This window comes from Elephantulus edwardii, unplaced genomic scaffold (assembly GCF_000299155.1).
Source record: "Elephantulus edwardii isolate Elephantulus edwardi_28Jun2011 unplaced genomic scaffold, EleEdw1.0 scaffold00268, whole genome shotgun sequence".
NCBI lineage: Eukaryota > Metazoa > Chordata > Mammalia > Macroscelidea > Macroscelididae > Elephantulus > Elephantulus edwardii.
The window spans coordinates 2,781,341-2,801,364 of record NW_006400018.1 but is presented as its reverse complement, the minus strand read 5'-3'; the positions used below and the strand labels follow the sequence as shown (position 1 = coordinate 2,801,364).

Here is a 20,024-nt window from a genome sequence, read left to right as displayed (position 1 = left end):
AGAGCAATAAGGCAAGAGAAGGAAATATGAAATATCTAAATTGGCAAAGAGGAGGTAAAACTACCTTTATATGCAGATGACATGATAGTATTCTTAGAAAACCCTAAAAATTCAGCAAGAAAACTATTGGACATAGCCAACCAGTTCAACAAAATAACAGAAAACAAGATCACCATACAGAAATCAGTTGGGTTTCTCTATAGTGACAAAGAGAATATAGAAATGATCTAAAGAGAAACCAATATCAATTACAATCCCTAATCATAAGACTAAATACTGGAGAACAAATCTAACTACAGCCATAAAAGGCTTAGACCAAAAAAATTAAAAAACATCACTACAAAAACAAAAAGAGACCTAGAGAAATAGAGAGATATACCATGCTTGTGGATAAGAAGACTCAATGTTTTGAAAATGACAATTATTCTAAAGGCAATCTACAAGTTCAATGCAATCCCTATACAGATGCAAATTCTGTTTTTCAATGAGATGGAAAGACAATTTCCAATTTTACTGGAAAAGAAAAAGACCCCAAATAAGCAAAGTACTACTGAAGAAGTGAAACAAGGTAGGAGGCATCTCACTCCCTGTTTCAAATCCTACTACAGGGCATTCGTGGTCAAGACAGTGTGATTCTGGTACAGTGACAGACACATGAACCAATGAAACAGAACTGAGAACCCAGAAATCAACTTATCTACTGACTTTTGAAAAAACAAAATAAGTTTTATGAGAAAATGACTGTCTCTTTAACAAATGTTGTTGGCAAAATTGGAAAACCATCTGTAGAAAACTTAAGCAAGACCCACACCTCATACCATACACAAAAACCAACTCAAGGTGGATCACGGACTTAAGAGTAAAGCCAAAGACTATAAAATTCATCATATAAAATCTAGGAACAGCCCTCAAAGCCTTAATCGACAGCATGAACAATGTCCCAATTATAATGAAAAACCTACAACCAGGGGAGAATAAAATAAATTAATAAGAACCCCCTCAAAAAATCCAATCGTTATACATATTAAAAAACCTCTCCAACAGGGTAAAAAGGAAATCCACAGATTAGGAAAATATATTTGGCAATAATATATCTGATAAGGGACCCATACCTAAAATTTGTCAAATACTCCAGCACCTCAACAAGATAAAGGTAAACAAACCAATCGCAAAATGGGCCGAAGATATGAATAAACACCTCACCAAAGAAGAAATTCAGAAGGCAAGTAAACACATGAAGAAATGTTCAAAATCCCTTGCTCTAAGAGAGATGCAAATCAAAACAACTAAGAGATATAATCTCACCTCAGGAAAAATAGCAAAGTTCAACAGGGCAGCAAACAACAAATGTCGGTGAGTTTGTGGAAAGATTGGAACTCTTATTCACTGCTGGTGCGAATGTAAAATGGTACAGCCACTGCAGAAGACGATCTGGTGCTTTCTCAAAAAGTTAAAATTAGAAATACCATTTGAACCAGCAATTCCAGTACTGGAAATATACCCTAAAGGAACCAGGGCCACAACTCAAACAGATGTATGCACACCAATGTTTATTGCTACAAGGAGCTGGAAGAAGCTCAAGCGCCCACCAACAAATGAATGGATAAAAAACTGTGTCATAGTTACTCAATGGAATATTACATGGCATTTAAAAACAATGAGCTTGTAAAGCACTACACAACATAAGTGAGCCTGGAAGACATTATGCTGAGTGAAATATCTCTGTCACAAAAGGACAAATAGTGCATAACACTATAGGATTGACATGGAAGACTAGGAGGGAGAATAGGAAAAGAGTGGATAGATAATGAATACTGTGTTGGAACAGATGAGGGGAAAAATTCTGTGAAAGGAATACATGATTAGACAGTATATGTATGATAATAATCTGGGAAAAGAGGGCATTGCAAAGTGCAGTAGGGAGAGGAGAAAGAGGGGGAGAAATTTACAACATTGAACTAAATAAAAACCAAATCTTTCAGTAAACTGTACTTAAAATTATATAAGAAAAAAAACAAACCAAAACCCGAGGCTATAATGCAAACAGAGCAAGGGAACATTTGTTGTTGTTGTTGTTGTGTGCAGTCAAGTTGCCTGTGATTCAGAGCGACCCTATGTACAACAGCCCTAAACCCTGCTCTATCCCTTGCCAATCTCATTGTCTCTGACACACCCACCCCTATTCCATCTCATCGAGGGCCTTCCTCTCCAGCGCTGTCCCTCCATCCTCTCAATCATGACGTCCCTCTCCAAGGATTGGTCCTACCTTGCAACATGTCCAAAGTATGTCAGACAAAGTTTCAGAATCCTTGCCTCCAAGAAACAGCCTGGTCGCACCCTCTCTTAGAAGAACCTGTTTGTTCTCCTAGAAGTCCGTGGCATATTCAATAATCTTCTCCAGAACCACAACTCAAAGGCATCAATTCTCCTTCTATCGTCCCTAGTCATTTTCCAGCTCTCTGATGCAAGCAAGTAATTGCAAAGACTATGGCCTGTATCAGGTGCACCTTAGTCTCCAGACTGATATAATTGCTCTTGCCTACATGGTTTAAAATGATTAAAAGATGTGCATCAGGGTTCTAGCCTCTCTCCACACCTGCTCAATCAGTATGCTGAGCAAATTCTTTGAGGTGCTGGACTCTATGAAGAAGAATGTGGTGTTAGGATTGGAGGAAGACTCATCAATAACCTTTGTTACACAGATGACACAATCTTGCTTGCTGAAAGTGAGGAGGACTTGCAGTGCTTGCTGCAGAAGACGACAGATTATAGCTTTCTATATGAATTGCATGTCAACATCAAGAAAACAAATTCTCACTATTGGACCTATTGACAGCATAAGAATAGATGGAGACAAGTTGTAAACTATCAATTATTTCATCTTACTTGGATCCACAATCAAGACAGTTGATAACAGCAGTCAGGAGATCAAGAGACATGTTGTACTTGGAACATCTGCAGTCAAGGGTCTCTCCAAATTACTGAGGAGCAATGATGTCAGTTTGAGGACTAAGGTGTGCCTGATTCAGTCACTCACTTTGCTACTGAAAGCTGGACAATGAGTAAGGATAACAGAAGAATTGATGCCTTTGAACTGTGGTGTTGGAACAGAGTACTGAATATCTTATGGACTGCTTCATGGACTGCCAAAAGAATAAACAGGTATGTTTAGAAGGTGCATCCAGAGTGCTCCTTGGTGGTAAAGACGATAAAACTTTGTCTCACATACTTTGAACATGGTGCTAGGAGGGGTTATTCTTTGGAGAGAGACATCATGCTAGGGAGTTGAAGGGAAAGAAAATAGAGGAAGGTCCTCCACCAGGTGGATTGACACAGTGACTGCAATGGGCTCAAGTGTGTCGGAAATTGTGAGGATGGCACGGGGCAGGACAGGGTTCAGCAATGCTGTTCACAGGGCCACTATGAGTAGTACTCCCCTCAATGGCCCCTAATAATAACAGAGATACAAAGTGTGTACACACTTTTGGTAAAATGGCACATAGATTTGGTCATTGAGTTGCCACAACATCCAGTTTAAAACAAACAAACAAACAAACACTTGTCATGTCTGTGAAGGGCAATAAAGCCAGGGACAGTAACACGAGGTGTGCCTGCCTACAGCCTCAACTGCACACACAGTAAATGTTCACTAGATATTTGTACTAGATACTTGCTCGGTAGATACTTGTTGCAGCTGTTGTTGTTGTGTGCCATCGAGTTGGATAACTGACCACCTGTTAGGTTTTCAGAGGCTGTTAATCGCACAGGAGAAGAATGCCCATTTTTCTCCCATGGAACAACTGGTGGATTTGAACCTCGTGCCTTTGAGATTGTAGCGTAGCTGCTTACCAGAGGCTAATTAAAGAGAAACTTTTCTGATTTCATTATCAAACCACTGAGGTGGGTCAGCCCGCTGCTTCCCTCAGCATCGGAAGGCAGCGGCTTTGTCATTGGGTCTTTGTCAGTATACAGTCTTTCACCCGTGTTGTCATGCTTGCTGGCATCTCTGTAAGTGAAGCACTGTGGCTGCCATCTAGGAACGGTAGACCAGCAGTCAAAAAATCAGTGCTCCAGTTCTCTGTGTAATTTTGAGTAAGTCCCTTAAGCCATCAGACTTTCAATGTCTCTATAAACCAAGGTGAAATAGGACAGGGAGACTGAAAGGGCCCTTCACAACCCTGAAATATCATGATTCTTAGACTAAATGAGAGGTGCCGGTGGCACAAAGCTTAAGCTGTGTTCCTTTCCAGAAGACAGAGAAATTCATTTTCTGGCCTTTTCCAGCTTCAGGAGGTCACATTCCCTGACTTGTGGCCTCTTCTCCATCTCCAGCAACATAGCAACTCTCTGATAAAGTGTCTATAACCAGTCACCTTACTCTGACTCTCCTGTCTCCCTCTTTTCCTTTTAAAAAACCTTTATCACATAAAACCAAAAATTTCACTGCTGTATAGTAGATCCTAACACACAGCGGCCCGATAGGACAGACTAGAACGGCCCCAGAGGGAATACTGCACTGTTAATAAAAAATCATGTGTCTCTGGGGGTTCAAATCTACCACATACCTCATGGAGGGGCGAGAGGCTGATCTGTAGCGTTGAAAATTCAGTGAATGGCCCTATCAGTTGAAACTGACTTGATGGCAATGACTTTGCAGCTTTTTATGTTTGGATCCTTCCAGAAGCAGACTGCCTCATCTTCCTCCCCACAAGAGTGGCTGGTGAATTCAAACATCCAATCTTTGTATACAAGCACTTCAACTACTGCACCTGTAAACCCTGTAATCACAGGGGCTCTTGTGATTACATAACCTAGAATAATCTTCTTATTTTAACGTCAGCTGAATAGCAACATCAATTCCCCTTTTCCCTGTAACCTAACACATTCACAGGTTCTGGGAATCGAAGCAAGGGGTTTTGAAGGACAATTACAATCCCTTACCCCTTACTATTCTTCAGAAGTACGGCTTTAAGTACTATCAGAGTCTCTACCTCTATATACTAGAAGCAGGAATGGCATCCACTTCCTAAACAACATGCTTCTGGAAACTCTACGAACTTTGATAAATGTCAATGGTTGTAGAGGGGCTTCAGGCCTTTTGTTCACAGGGTCTTTACGAGTCGTGTTTGAATTGAAGGCAATCAACAACAACAACCTATATATAACAATATAAATTGTTGATGTTATGTGTCACTGAGTCAACTACAACTCATAGTGACCCTACTAACCACGGATCTCAATCTTGCCCTATCTTGTGCCATCTTCATCTTCTCCTACATACTTTCACCCTTTGTTTTTGTCATTGTGTTAATGATCTTTGTCTCTTAAGCTGACTCTCCACCTTTCCAAGCACAATGTCCTTCGCCTGGCCCATCCTAACAACAGGCCCAAAGTATATGAGACAAAGTTTCACCAGCCTTGCCTCCAAGGAGTACTCTGGCTTCACTTTCTTCAAGACACATGCCTTTGCATTGGCAGCACAATTCCTTAACATGAAGCCAACCCTATTCCTTACCTCCAAACCACCAGGGAGCTCTGGCGGCCTAGTGGCAACGAGTTGTGCTGTCAATCCAAAGGCAAGAAGTTTGAATCCACCAGGTGCTCCACGGGAGAAGGAGGAACAATCTCTTCCCATTTGATTCACTGCCTCTGAAACCCCCCTGGAGATTCAGCTACAAGTTGGTTCTGACTAGACAGCACATAACAACACAAGAAACTTCCAGAATAGGGAGTTCTGGTGGCCTAATGGTAAAAGCCTGCACTGCATGCAATCCCAAAGGTATCAAAGTGGGTTCCAAATCCTCTACACACAACAAACCACCAGGGCGCCACAGATTGAACAGGTATGTGACATTAATGATATTATTTGATCATTTCGATCTTTGGATCACCTTTTTTTAGGAACAGGAATAAATATGGATCTCTTCCCACCAGGTAGGTAGCTGTCTTCCAGATTCCTTGGCACAGCCTGGTGAGCCCATCCAGGGTTACATCTGTCTGGTAGAATATGTCAACTGGTGTGCCATCAAGTCCTGGGCCTTATTTTTTGCCAATGCCTTCAGTGCAGTTTGAACGACTTCTCTTGCCATTGGTTCTTGATCATATGCTACTTTCTGAAATGATTCCCTGACAGCCTATTATTTTGGTACAGTAACTCAATGTATTCCTTCTGTCTTTTTTTGCTTCTTCCTGGATCATTCAAGATTGTGCCTGTAGCATCCTTCAGTATTGCAGCTTGAGGCTTGAATTTGCTTTATCATTCTTTCACCTTTAGAAATGATGAGCAAGTTCTTCCTTTTGGTTTTCTGACTCCAGCTCTTTGCATATTTTGCTCTGATACTTCACTTTGTGGTCTTGTGTTGTGCTTTGACTATTCTGCTTACCGCTTTTACTTTGTCATCTCTTCCCCTGGTTTTGACTTCTCAGTGGTCTAGTGCAATTTTCAGAGGCTCTTCTGACATCTAATCTGGTCTTTCTCACACCTTTGCAATGACCTTTTAATGACTCCCTAGAAGATATCCATATCAATAGGAGTTGGAAGTCAGTAAGAACTTCGTCAGTTTGTTTTCTGATGTTTCATTTTGCTATGTTTTGCAGAATCTTGGATACAGTCGTATCGTCTACGTCAAGAAGCCACCCTAAATGCATAAAGCCACACTCAATCCTTATCCTGCGGGAAATACCATGGGACCTTGGTCTCAACAACCTCCAGGGGTCATAGGCTCCTCAAACCAAGCTCAGGGCACTCAGCCGCCTTTCACCACTCATTCAGGAGTCTACTCAAACCTTCAGCAAAGCCAAGCAAGTATACAAATATCAAATCCAAATACAGCAGCCGAAGAAACAAAATTTAAAGAAGAAGCAAAAGTTCTGGGGGTAAGTTTACTTACTTCTGCAATTTTACTTTCACAATAATATTTTATTATACCATCCTGAAGACATTTATGAGCATCAGGATGTACTGTCCAATCATTACAAAGCTCAGACAGAAATTATTATTTTGCATGTAGACTCTACACAGAATTCATCTTCTTTTAGATTCAGGTAAGAAGCTATCAGGTGCCAAATAACCCCCATCTAGTACTGGCGGTTTCATGGTAAGGAATCGCACTGCCAATACAAAGGTACATGGTTCAAATCCACTAGTTGCTCCACAACAGAAAGATGGACAGTCTCCTCCTGCGTCATTTGCTGCCTCTGAAAATCCTCTAGAGGGTCAGCTATTGGTTGGTTCTGACTCAGTGGTACACAGCAACAGCAGTGGAACAACAGGGCAGTTCTGGTGATGTAGTTTGTAAGGATTACACTGCTAGCCCAAAGGTCACACCTCTCTGGGGGTTTGAAACCTCCCCAAGAGAAAGACAATCTCCTCTTGTACTATTTACAGCCTTGGAAACCTGTTACAGGCCGAGGGTAAAGTATTTTTCTAATGAGACAGGCAACCCAGAACGAGATAAAACAGAGAGAGTAAAGACAGGAGGCCAACAGTTTCCTTGACTGAAGGTCTGAAGGTCTGAAGGCCTGGATTCTAGCTTCCCTGTATCTTTATTGAAAATTACCAGGAAGTCAATCACAAAGAGAATTCAAGGCAAATGAAGCCAAGCTCTTTCTATTGAAAATCTTCCTTGACTCAGGAGGGAGGGTTCAGCAAATACAATGCAAGAATCCACTGCCTTGGTGCCTCAGGGTGAACTCCAGCTTAAACCACACCTCCCCCACATCCTGAAATAGCATTCGGTTTATTGCAAACATTTAGAATTGGCTTCCCATAGAAACCCAGTGGAGGGTCAGCTGTAGGTTGGTTCGACTCAACACCGGTGAGTCATGATGTTAACTCAGAGAGCGTTGCTACTTCTCATTTGACCTCACTTCAGCAAAGGACTCTGTGGTAGCCCTCAGTCCTGCCTCTGGATTGATTACAATCTCAATGCTTGTGTGCACATGAAGTCACATTACAATGAACATCAGTGGTTTTCTAAGAAGGGTAAGAAACTATGAGTGGCCCTTCCTTTCTGGGGAAGGCTTAGAGTCAAAGAACTTACCTAAAGGTTCTGTGGAGAAAGACCTGGTGACATGTGTCCGGCACAATTACAGCCTACAATATTCTATGAGGCATTCTCTGTCACATGGGATCACTGTGGGTCAAAATTGACCCAGCTGCACCCAACAACCACAACTATACCACCTCACTCCTGCAAGGGACACTTTGAACACACTCGGGGTCTTGTTTCCCAGGTGTTATGAAACATGCTCTACTTACAAGCATTGCACAAACCCAGATAATAATTTTGTTAGTCTCTGTGCTAGGCGGATATGTCACCCATAACCCCACCACAATTTACCGAATTACACTCGGTCTCTTCCTGTGAGCAGCCTAACCTCTCTGCTGGAGCATTCAGGAAGTTCTAGTGAATGGTCAGCTACGTGGAAGGCATTCTTCTAGCAATCTTACTGCCATTATAAAGTTTTATGGTTTTAGATAAAATATTACGATGGCCTACAATATGGATTGAGGCTCAATGTCAAGAAGATAAAGATTCTCACCACTGGACCAATCGGCAGCATCAGGATGGATGGTGAAGAGATTGAGATTGTACACAGCTTTAGTTTGCTTGGCTCCATAGTCAACAGTCTTGGCACCAGCAGCCAGGAAATTAAAAGGCGCATTGCCATGGGAAAGTCTGCTGTTAGGGACCTCTCCAAAGTGCTGAAGAACAGTGGTGTCTCTCTGGAGACTAAGGTGCGTCTGATACAGGCCATGGTCTTCGCAATCACCTGTTATGCATCAGACAGTTGGACAATGACCAAGGAGGATAGAAGGAGAATTGATGCCTTTGAGCTGTGGTGCTGGAGAAGAGTATTGAGAATACCATGGACTGCTAGGAAAACAAACAGATTTGTCCTGGAGAGGGTTAAACCAGGTGGCTCCTTGGAGGCAAGGATTCTGAGGCTCTGTCTAACATACTTTGGACATGTTGTGAGAAGAGACCGGTCCTTAGAGAGAGACATCATGCTTGGGAGGGTGGAGGGATGGCGCAGGAGAGGAAGGCCCTCTATGAGGTGGATTGATTCAGTGACTGGGATAATTGGGATGGGAGTGTCAGAGATGGTGCGATTGGCACAGGACAGAGCGGAGTTTAGGGCTGTTGTACATAGGGTCGCTATGAGTCACAGGCGACTCGACGGCACATAACAACAACAACAACATTACGATGGCTTGATGGTTTGGAGAAATATAAGTGAGCACCCAAGTTTAAGCTTTAGCCAAGCTGTCAGCCCCTTTGTAGGTGAAAGAAGACTGGATAAATCCTCCCTCTACCAGATAGAGGGCAGTGGGCAGAATTCCGTCCTGGGGAGCAAATGGAACAAACTAGGACCCTCTACAGTCAACCCCACTCCGGTGTGAGCGAATATGTCAGACACTAATACAGACAGTCTGTAGAAAAAGACATGCTGGGAATTACAGTGGGTCAGAAAGAGAGAAACAGGGGCTGAAGAAGATGAGCAGACACTGTGACTGTACGCACAGGCTTGCGCCTGGTGGCCTTAGGGAGGGTGGTAAGATTTCATTCTCTTGTTTAAAGGGTCACGGTGAGTCATAATCAATTTGACAGCACGTCACAACAACAGCAGTAATGCAGGCCTAGTCAGTCCTTACGGAGCTATGCCCCAGTGTGATGATGAGATTATAACTAACAAAGAAATGGCATCATACATTGAAACCTCCTTGCCGTGGGTGAGTTCCAGTGCACAGTGACCCTAAAAGACAGAGCAGAACAGTTGCACTGAGTTTCCGAAGCTATAATCTGTATAAAGGTAGACTTCCTACTACTGAGTAATTGGAGGGTTTTAAACGGCTAATCTTTTGGTTAGCAGTAAAGTGTGGTAGAAGGTGATAAAAATGCCACAGTGACAACTAAGGCAGTATGAGAAGTACAAGAAGCACCAAGCAGTGAAACCATTACTAACTGGGCACGGCAGGCTTCCCTTCGAAGATGACATGTGATACAAAGGTACAAAGGAAGTGGGGAACGAGTCACACAGACTCCAGGAAGGAGGCCCAGGCAGCATAAAAATCTTGGGACAACAATGCATGTGATGTTTGAAGAGCAGGGAGGAGGCCAGTAAAACTGATTCTAGTGAGCAAGAAGGAAGAGAGAAGTCCTGAAACAAGGTAGCGAGATGACGTGGCCAGACCAGGAAGACTGGCAGAAAAGAGGAAGGCCCACCTTTTCCCCTTAGCACAGAGGAGCCATCAATACCGTCTGCCGGGAACCCAAGAGGTGCTCAGTAAAAGAATTTAAAAGGACAAAGGCAGTTTTGCTTTTCAAAACTTCCTCTTAGCAGAATGGAGCTCTGGAGGCATGGTCAGGCCACAGGGAAGCAACTGGGTCACTAACCCAGAAGCACTGTGCCTCTCTGGAGGTTCAAATCCACCGATGGCTCCATGGAAGAAGGTCAGGCCATCACCTCCCACATGATTTACAGCCTCAGAAACCCGAAGGAGGGTCAGCTAGGAGCTGGTTAAAACTCAACAGCAGTGAGGTTTTTAGTTTGTTGGCAGAAATGACTTCCTTTGGCTGAAGACTGTGCACCCACACCATTAGAAATCCCCCCTGGCTTTCTGCACACTAGCACAGGGGTCCTCAAATGACTGGCACAATTTTTCATACCAGGCAACATGGGACGTTAAATGGTTTTGTGACCCCAAAGTAGCAAGTGGATTTTACACTCAAATGACGAACCTTGGTCAAGTGACCCCAATATGTTGGAAGGTGGACCTGCCCCCTAGGGTTTCCAAGGCTGAAGCTGCGCTGCCATCCCAAAGGCAGGAGGTTTGAGTCCACCAGCTGCTCTGTGGGAGAAAGATGCACAACCCGCGGAGATTCAGCTATGAGTCACTTCCGACTCACTGGTACACAACAATAACAGTCTGTAAAGGAGGGAACTCTGGTGGCTTAGTGGCAAGGATTTGCACTGCCAACCCAAAGGCTTGTGATTCAAACCTACCAGCTGCTCTGTGGGAGAAAGATGGGCGGCCTCCTCCAGTGAGATTCACTGCTTCTGAAAACCCACTACGGGTCTGCTTCGAGTCCGTTCCAACGCCAAGGTACATAAAAACAATACTCATTCTCACACAGTGGGGCTGCTGGGTTCAAACCACTGACCTTTTAGTAGCCAAGAGCTACTGTTCCACTAGGGCTCCTCCAGGGCATGCAAATGAGTGCCTATTGGTAGGACCTCCTGCAGGACACTTGCAGGGCCACCCCTGGCAGGCCTCCCAAATTCCCGAAGCAAATGTTGGTTCCCCAGCCATTCTATCCGCATCTGAGTCTCAACAGTCCCTCTACTGCAGCCGAGGTTTACCTAAATGACAGCAGGGTCCGTGCCAAAGTTAACAACTGAGCAGCAGCACCAACGACCAAACGATTTCACGGGCCTGGAAATGACGCAATCATCCCCTGTCTGTGCTTTCTTTGTTCAGGGCATCCAGATCATTATTGGATTGATGCACATTGGCTTCGGGATTACTCTGGGTTCGTTGAGCTTCAGCTCTGTAACAGCCTTGGGTTTTGCCTCTCTTTCTTTTCTTAGCGGATACACATTCTGGGGCGGCATCTCGGTAAGTAAAGCTGGAACACCTCCCCATCCGAGTTTCAAAATGCAGAAATATATCCCCCTGTGGCCAACTGATTGCTCAGTAGGCCCAGCACCTTATTAGCTGGGAGAACAGAATGGAACCAAGGGCTCCAAAAGAGAGAATGTTGGGTTTGCATTTTAACTTGCAGCTTAAAACCAGCAAGTCCAAGTTTGAGTCCCCTGTTGCATTGTATTATGAAAACAAGGTATGTGTTTGGGGAGTTTGGGTTTACAAAAGGGCATGATCGGCAACATGATGGAAAATATACAAGTTATCAGGAGAAGAGGTTGAGTAGGACGCTTGGGAATCATCAAAGCAAGAAAAGTAGGTAAGCTTACAGAAGAACAAGAGTTCTTCATATATAAGAAACAAAAAGGAAAACAAAAGAAAAAGAAGTTAAGGAATTTCCCTGAAAGTTACTCAAGAAAATGGTAGGATATGAAAAGAGGATTTGAGAGGAAAAGTAGATGAATGTAATAGGATCAACCTTTCATATCAAGTGAGGCCTGTTCGCAGAGTGAAACCGAGAACCTTGCAACTTGACAAATAATTCTCTCTGTTTCTACAGTTCATTATTTCTGGCTCGCTTTCTGTGTCAGCTTCGAAGATATTTTCCTCTTGTCTGGTAAGTTAGTATGTTTCTACTTGTTGAACCCTATTTGAAAATCCATTTATTTGGGGGAGAAAACTGACAAAATGGATTCAGAAAGCACAAATGGGAGCACATTTTCCCAAAATGTGTGTCAGTGGCCCCGTGGTCTGTGTGCTGGAGTGAGAGGATGGTCTACACAATTGATCCTTCAGTGGCGGCAGAACTTGACATTCTGGCTCTTTAGCTCAGGAGGAAAGTATCTAGAAAACATTGCTGTTGTTAAGTGCCCTCAAGTTTGTGCCAACTCACATTGACCCCATGTAGGGCAGGACAGAATGTTACCAGTCCTGAACCATTGTCACGGTCATTTAAGTCTGTGTCACTCTGCCAGTCACACTCACCCTGAGTCATCCTCATTTTTAACCTTTTATGTGACCAAGCATAATGCCCTCCTCCAGGAAATGGTCCCTCCTGATAACCTAATAACTTAAAAAGTGTGAACTTATTGTTGTGGTTAGGTGCAGTCAAGTCAAGTACGACTCATAGCAATTCTAGGAACAGGCCTGAACTCCGTCCTACCGTGAATCACCCTCATCATTTCTAACACACTTGAACCCAGTGCTGCAGTCAGTGTGTCATTCTTTCTCATTGAGGGGCTTCCTCTCCTTTGCTGAACCGCCAACCTTTTTAAGGATGCTCCTTTCCAAGGAATAGCCTCTTCCAGAAACATGTCCAAAATACAAGAGACAAAGCTTCACCATCTTTGGTTCCAAGGAGCATGCTGGCTGCACTTTCCCTGAAAGACGTCCGTTCTTTGGACCATCCACGGGATGGTCAGTACTCTTCTCCAATATCACAGCTCAAAGGTGTCAATTCTTCTGTCATCCTTACTTTCATTGCTGTTGATATTGTTGCTGCTGTTGTTGTTGTTATGTGCCGTTGAGTCACCTGCAACTTATAGCGACCCTATGTACAACAGCCCTAAACCCTGCTCTATCCTGTGCCAATTTTACAGTCTCTGACACACCTACCCCCATTACCCTAGTCACTGAATGAATACATCTCATCGAGGGTCTTCCTCTCCTGAGCTATCCCTCCACCCTCCCAAGTATGATACCCCTCTCCAAGAACTGGTCCCTCCTTGCAACATGTCCAAAGTATGTCAGACTAAACTTCAGAATCCTTGCCTCCAAGGAGCAGTCTGGTTTCACCCTCTCCAGGACAAAACTGTTTTTTCTCCTAGCAGTCCATGGTATATATATTCAATACTCTTCTCCAGCACCACAGCTCAAAGGCATCAATCAACTCTCCTTCTATCATCCCTATTCACTGTCCAGCTTTCTGATGCATAGCAAGTAATTGCAAAGACTATGACATTTATCAGGCACACTTTCGTTTCCAGACTGACACTGTTGCTCTTTAGTACTTTGGCGAGGTCTCTGACAGCAGACTTTCCCAGTGGAATTCATCTTTGAATTTCCTGGCTGACGCTACCAAGAGTGTTGATTGTGGAGCCAAGCAAACTAAAGCTGTCAACAGTCTCAATCTCTTCTCCATCTATTACTGTGGGTGAGACAAAGTGTCCCCACCCCTTGCTTCTCAGGAGCAAAATGGTTGCAAGTCTTTCAAGCAAATCTTTCATATTTGTTCATTTTCTGGAAGTCTAGAGTATTTGAAACACGCTTTGTGAACACCATAATTCAAATTCATTGATTTTTCTTCAGTTTTCCAGTATTCACATATACATGAAGTGACTGAAAATATCACTGGGCCAGATATACCTAATCCTCAAAGTGACATCTTTGCTTTTAGATATTTTAAAGAGGTCTTTTGCAGTAGGTTTACCCAACATGATGTATCATTCAATTTCTTAACGTATGCTCGTTCCCACAGTGCTGATTGTAAATCCAAGTAAAACTAAATCTTTGGTAATTTCGGTAGTTCCCTGTCAAATCGTGATGTTGTTTGTTGGTGAGGAATTTTACATTCTTGTGTGGAGGTATGTAATCTTCACTGAAGGTCTTTGATCTTCACCAGGACATTCACTGGGTCTTCTTTTTCAACAAGCTACAGTCATGCCATCTGAATAGTACAGGTTAATAAGTCTCCTTGCAATCCCAAGATTGTGTTCTTGTTATAGTCCAGCTTCTCAGGTTATTTGTTCAATGTACAGACTGAATAACTGTGGTGAAAGGATTCAACCCTGACGCAGCACACCCTTCCTGATTTCAAACCACACATGGCGCTGTTCTGCCCTATGAGGTGTTTTTGGTGTACTTGCAGGTTCTACGTGAGTACAGTGAGTGATGGCATGCGCCCTGTTTCCAGTTAACAATAGAGTGTAAGCAAAGAGAAGGAGTGTTTCAATTTTAACTCAAGAGCCCTTTGGTTCCATTGGTTGTACTGAATTAGCGGACTCTCAAGAAAAAAAAATCAAGAGCCAAGAAACAAAGCCTTTTGTCACTTCACTAACAAAGTCTTTACTAGGTAGTGTCCATTCTCACTTCTACCTTGCATTTCTATGTTTTTATTAGGGTATACATCCCAGTCCTATATAAACTGAGCTTTTATTTTACTGTTATGGAAATCAACATTATAAAATACATGACTTGACATATAAGAATTTCTGGGAAAATTACTGACATTGGGCTTTCAATCCCCTTAGTCACAGCACCCCACTTTCTGTAACTTCCTGGCATGCGTCTTAACCAGGATGAATGAAAGTATTTGTCAACAACCAGTTAGATTGCTAATCAAAAGTTCAGCAGTTGAAATCCACCAGGTAATCGTAGGTGTTATAGGTAAATGGTACTTCACTGCTAACACAAACCCACCTGGCAGTAGTATGAATGGAAAGCCATCCTTATACAAAGATGATATCCAAGAACACCCACTGAGCTCACCTCTGCAACACGTATGTGTTTACAATAAACTGGACTCACTTTGACAATAACAGACACAATCATAATTATTCTTATTGTAACCCCAAAACAAAATAAAGCATTCAGCATCTCTCATGAATCCATCCCTCTAAGACTGTGCAAGCATTCTGTTAGCTGTTAGGTGCCATCAAGCCAAGTTCAATTCATAGCAACCCTACAAACAACAGATCTGAACCCTGTCCGACTCTGTGCCATCCTCATAATCTCCGACACACTCAAGCCTATTGCCGCAGCGGCTGTATCAATCCATCTGATTGAGGGTCTTCCTCTGCTTCACGGAAACTCCACTTTTCCAAGCATGATGTCCTTCTCCAAGGAATAGCCTCTACTAACAAAACATCCAAAGTACGTGATGCAAAACTTTATCATCTCTGTCTCCAGGGAGCACTCCAGATGCACCTTTTCTAAGATGTATCTGTTCTTTTGACAGTCTGTGGGATATTCAGTACTCTTTTCCAACACCACAACTCAAAGGCATAAATTCTTCCCTTTGTCATCTTTATTTATTTTCCAGCTCTCAGATACATAGCAAGTGATTGAAAAGATCATGGCCTGAATCAGGGACACATTAGTCCTCACACAAACATCTTTTGTTCCTCAGTATTTGGAGAGGTTTCTGACTGTAGGTTTTTCCAGTGTAATACATCTCCTGATTCTCCTGATCACCTGACTTCTGGTATCAAGTGTATTAATTTTGGATCCGAGTAAGACAAAGTTGTTGACAGCTTCAATCCTTTATCTATCTATTATGATGTTGCCTATCAGTCCAGTGGTGAGACAGAGTCAGCCTAGTTCAGAAGTCAGCTCCTAAAGCAACTTCTCTTGGACCTTTTTAAAAACTCTTAAGAACTACAGCATGCTGAAACAGAAGAGCCTTCTAAGAAATTTTCCTGTATTGCAAGCGTGCTTAACCCTTGACTCCACAACTATTCTGGTAAATGTAAAAATCTTAATGCAGAGATGAGGGGAAGTTTTGTGTTCTTTTCGACATCCACTACCCCCAAAAGCCTCAAGAGTACTTCTTCTAAAAGGCTGCTTTGTCTGGTCCCTTGAGAGACATCAGGATTTCCACTAACTCTTAAATTTATATTATAAAAAAATTTGATTCTATGTATGTTCCACTGGGCCAATTGGCAGCATCAGTATGAATGGTGAAGAGATTGAGATAGTTAACAGTTTTAGTTTACTTGGTTCCACAGTCAACACTCTTGGTAACAGCAGCCAGGAAATCAGGAGACGAATTGCGTTGAGAAAGGCAGCTGTGAGGGACCTCTCAAGAGTACTGAGGAGCAGCAACGTCAGGCTGGAGACTAAGGTGCACCTGATCTGGGCTACCGTCTTCACAATTACGTGCCTATGCATTGGAGAGTTGGACAGTGACTAGGGATGATAGAAAGAGAATTGATGCCTTTGAGCTGTGGTGTTGGAGAAGAGTGTTGAATATACCACGGACTGCTAGGAGAACAAACAGGTTTGTCCTGGAGAGAGTGAGGCCAGAACGCTCCTTGTAGTCAAGGATTCTGAAGCTTCGTCTGACATACTTTGGGCATGTTGCAAGGATGGACTGGTCCTTGGAGAGGGACATCATGTTTGGGAGAGTGGAGGGGAAGCAAAGGAGAGGAAGACCCTCAATGAGATGGATCGATTCTGTGAGTGGAGTGGTAGGAGTGAGTGTGTTGGAGATGGTGAGGTTGGCGCAGGATAGAACGGCATTTAGGGCTCTTGTACATAGGGTCGCTATGAGTTACAAGTGACTCGATGGCACATAACAACAACAGCAACAATGTGTGTTCCATTTATAGAATTGGAGTCTGCTTTACTAACTCGTACAGTGATTGTAAGAATTAAACTAAATAATGCAATGCTCATAACAAAGTAGTATAGTTGTTATGGAGCATACAGAGGATGTAGACAAGCAAAGGAGCTTCTGGTTTGGCTTGTTTACATTTTCTTACAGTTGCACTGTCAACCCCAAGGCAGGTGGTTCAAATCCACCAACTGTTCCACGGGAGAATGACGCGCAATCTCTTCCTATGCAATTTACAGCCAGAGGGTCAGCTATGATTTGGTTCTGATACTTAATAACCACAGAAGACTTTAAAAAAAAATCATTCTGTTTAGACTGAGTATGTTTTATCAGAGTTATCCAGAAAGCAACAACAAAATGTTGTTGTTGTTGTTGTTATGGGCCGTTGAATCATTTGCGACTCATAGTGATCCTTAAACCCTGCTCTGTCCTGTGCCAATCGCACTGTCTCTGACACACCCATCCCGATTTGCCCAGTCACTGAATCAATCCACCTCATAGAGGGCCTTCCTCTCCTGCGCTGTCTCTCCACCCTACCAATCATGATGTCCCTCTCCAAGGACCGGTCCCTCCTTACAACATGTGCAAAATATGTTAGACGAAGTCCCGGAATCCTTGCCTCCAAGGAGCAGCCCGGTTTAACCCTCTCCAGGCTGAATCTGTTTGTTTTCCTAGCAGTCCATGGTACCCTGAATACTCCTCTCCAGCACCACAGCTCAAAGGCATCAATTCTCCTTCTACCCTCCCTAGTCATTGTCCAACTCTCTGATGCACAATAAGTGATTGTGAAGACCATGGCCTGTATCAGACACACCTTATTCTCCAGAGAGACACCATTGCTCTTCAGAACTTTGGAGGGGTCTCTAACAGCAGACTTTCCCATTGCAATACGTCTTTTCATTTCCTGGCTACTGGTGCCAATAGTGTTGACTGTGGAGCCAAGCCAACTAAAGCTGTGAACAATCTCAATCTCTTCACCATCCATCGTGATGCTGCCAATTGGCCCAGACGTGAGAAACTTTGTCTTCTTGACATTGAGCCTCAATCCATATTGAAGGCTGCAGTCCTTGACCTTCTGCAGCAAGCGTTTCAGGTCCTCCTCAGTTTCAGCAAGCAGGGTTGTGTCATCTGCATATCGCAGATTGTTGATAGATCGTCCACCAATCTTGATGCCACATTTCTTCTCATAGAGCCCAGCGTCTCGGATGATCTGTTCTGCATACAGGTTGAAAAGGTATGGAGACAGGACACATCCCTGGAGTACACCCTTCCCAATTTTGAACAAAGTAGTTTAAAATAATTTGAACTCCAATTTTTTTTCTCATCACTTCATGTGTTCTTTTCAGGTGCTGTCAGCTCCACCACTCATGGCGACTCTATAAACAACCTGTCTGAACCCTACCTTGCCCTACCGTATACCATCCTCACTATCATAGTCAGGCTTAAACCCATTTCTGCAGTCACTGTTTCAATCCATCTCACTGAGGGTCTTCCTCTCTTTTATTGATTCCCTAACTTTCCCAGTATCATGGCCCTTCCTACTGACTGGCCTGTCCTGATTACATGTCTACAGTCTGTGAGATGAAGTTTCACCATCCTTGCCTCTAAGGAGCACCCTGGTCGCACTTCCCAAGACAGATTTATTTGCTTTTTTGGCAGACCATGGGATATTCAATACTCTTCTTCAACATCATAATTCAGAGGCATCAGTATTCTTCCATTTTCCTAACTCATGGCCCAACTTTCATGTCTATACAAAGCAATTGAAAAGATCATGGGTTGGGTCAGGTGCACCTTAGTCTTTAAACTGAAATCCTTGCTCTTAAATACTTTGGAGAGGTCGTTGACAGTAGATTTCCCCAGTGCAATACATCTTCTGATTTCTTGGTTGCTGCTACCTCATATTGATCATGAAACCAGTAAAATGAAATTGTTGAGAATTTCAATCTTTAATCCATCTGTTATGATGTTGCCTCTTAATCTAATGGTAAGAGCTTTTGTTGGTTTTTTGGTTTTGGTGTTTTGGTGTTTTGAAGGCTATATAGTCTTTTCTTCAGTAAGTGTTTCCATTATTCTTCATTTTCTGCTAGCAAGGTTGTATCATCTGCATAACATAGGTGGTGATTCTTGATCCAGTCCTGATGACACGTTCCAGATTCTTTAATTATTTACTCAGCAGGCAAACTGGATAGAATTGGGAAAGGATACAACCCTCACACACTTTGGTTGATTTTAAACCATGTAATATTCTCTTGCTCTATTTGAATAACTGCTTCTTGGAGATTATTGTAAAATGGCTGGAATCGACAAGAAATGCCAGAAATACAAGCTGGGACTAAAAGGTTGTCACACTAGGGTTATCACTGTTGACTGTCAAATGGATGTTAGCAGGAAAGCAGAGCCTACCAGAAAGATGTTTACTTTTGTTTTATACACTACACACAAAAGCATTTGACTGTACAGATCATTATACAATTGATAAACAATTTCAATTGCTGTTATTGTTAGGTGCCATCAGGTCAAGCACAACTCACAGTGGCCCTAAAAACAACAGATCTGAACTCTGTCTTATCCTGATGCATTCTCATAATTTCTGACATATTTGAGCCCATTGCTGTAGTCATGGTATGAATTCATCTGGTTGAGGGGCTTCTCCTTCATTGACTCTCTACCTTTCCAAGCATGATGTCCCTCTTCAAGGAATAAACTCTCCTAACAACATGCCCAAAGTATGAGAAACAAAACTTCATCATCTTTGCCTCTAAGGAACACTGGCTGTACTTTCCCTGAGACATATCTGTTTGTTCTTTAGGAAGTCCATGGGATATTCAGTACTTTCTCCAAGACAAATCAAAGGTATTAATTCTTCTTCTGTCTGAATTGCCAAATTTCAAACTGGGTTTTGAAGATAAAATTTCATAGATTGCTGTTGTTGTTGTTGTTGTTTTGTTGTTTTTTTTTTAAATTTAGGTTGTTTATTTTTCATTTCAATGAACATCTACAGAGATTTTGGGATTCCATTCATTCATTGTTGCACCCTTC

General features: G+C 42.8%; 1 protein-coding gene across 1 annotated transcript in view; it reads left to right on the top strand.

Annotated features, from left to right (window-relative positions):
* The first annotated feature begins 6,684 nt into the window (after positions 1–6,684).
* MS4A12 (membrane-spanning 4-domains, subfamily A, member 12) overlaps positions 6,685–20,024 on the top strand; it is a 21,697-nt gene continuing 8,357 nt past the window's right edge. The window contains exons 1-3 of the mRNA XM_006899900.1: positions 6,685–6,876; positions 11,486–11,623; positions 12,210–12,266. Of these exons, the coding sequence (XP_006899962.1) occupies positions 6,685–6,876; positions 11,486–11,623; positions 12,210–12,266 (387 nt within the window). The remainder of the gene's footprint in view (positions 6,877–11,485; positions 11,624–12,209; positions 12,267–20,024) is intronic.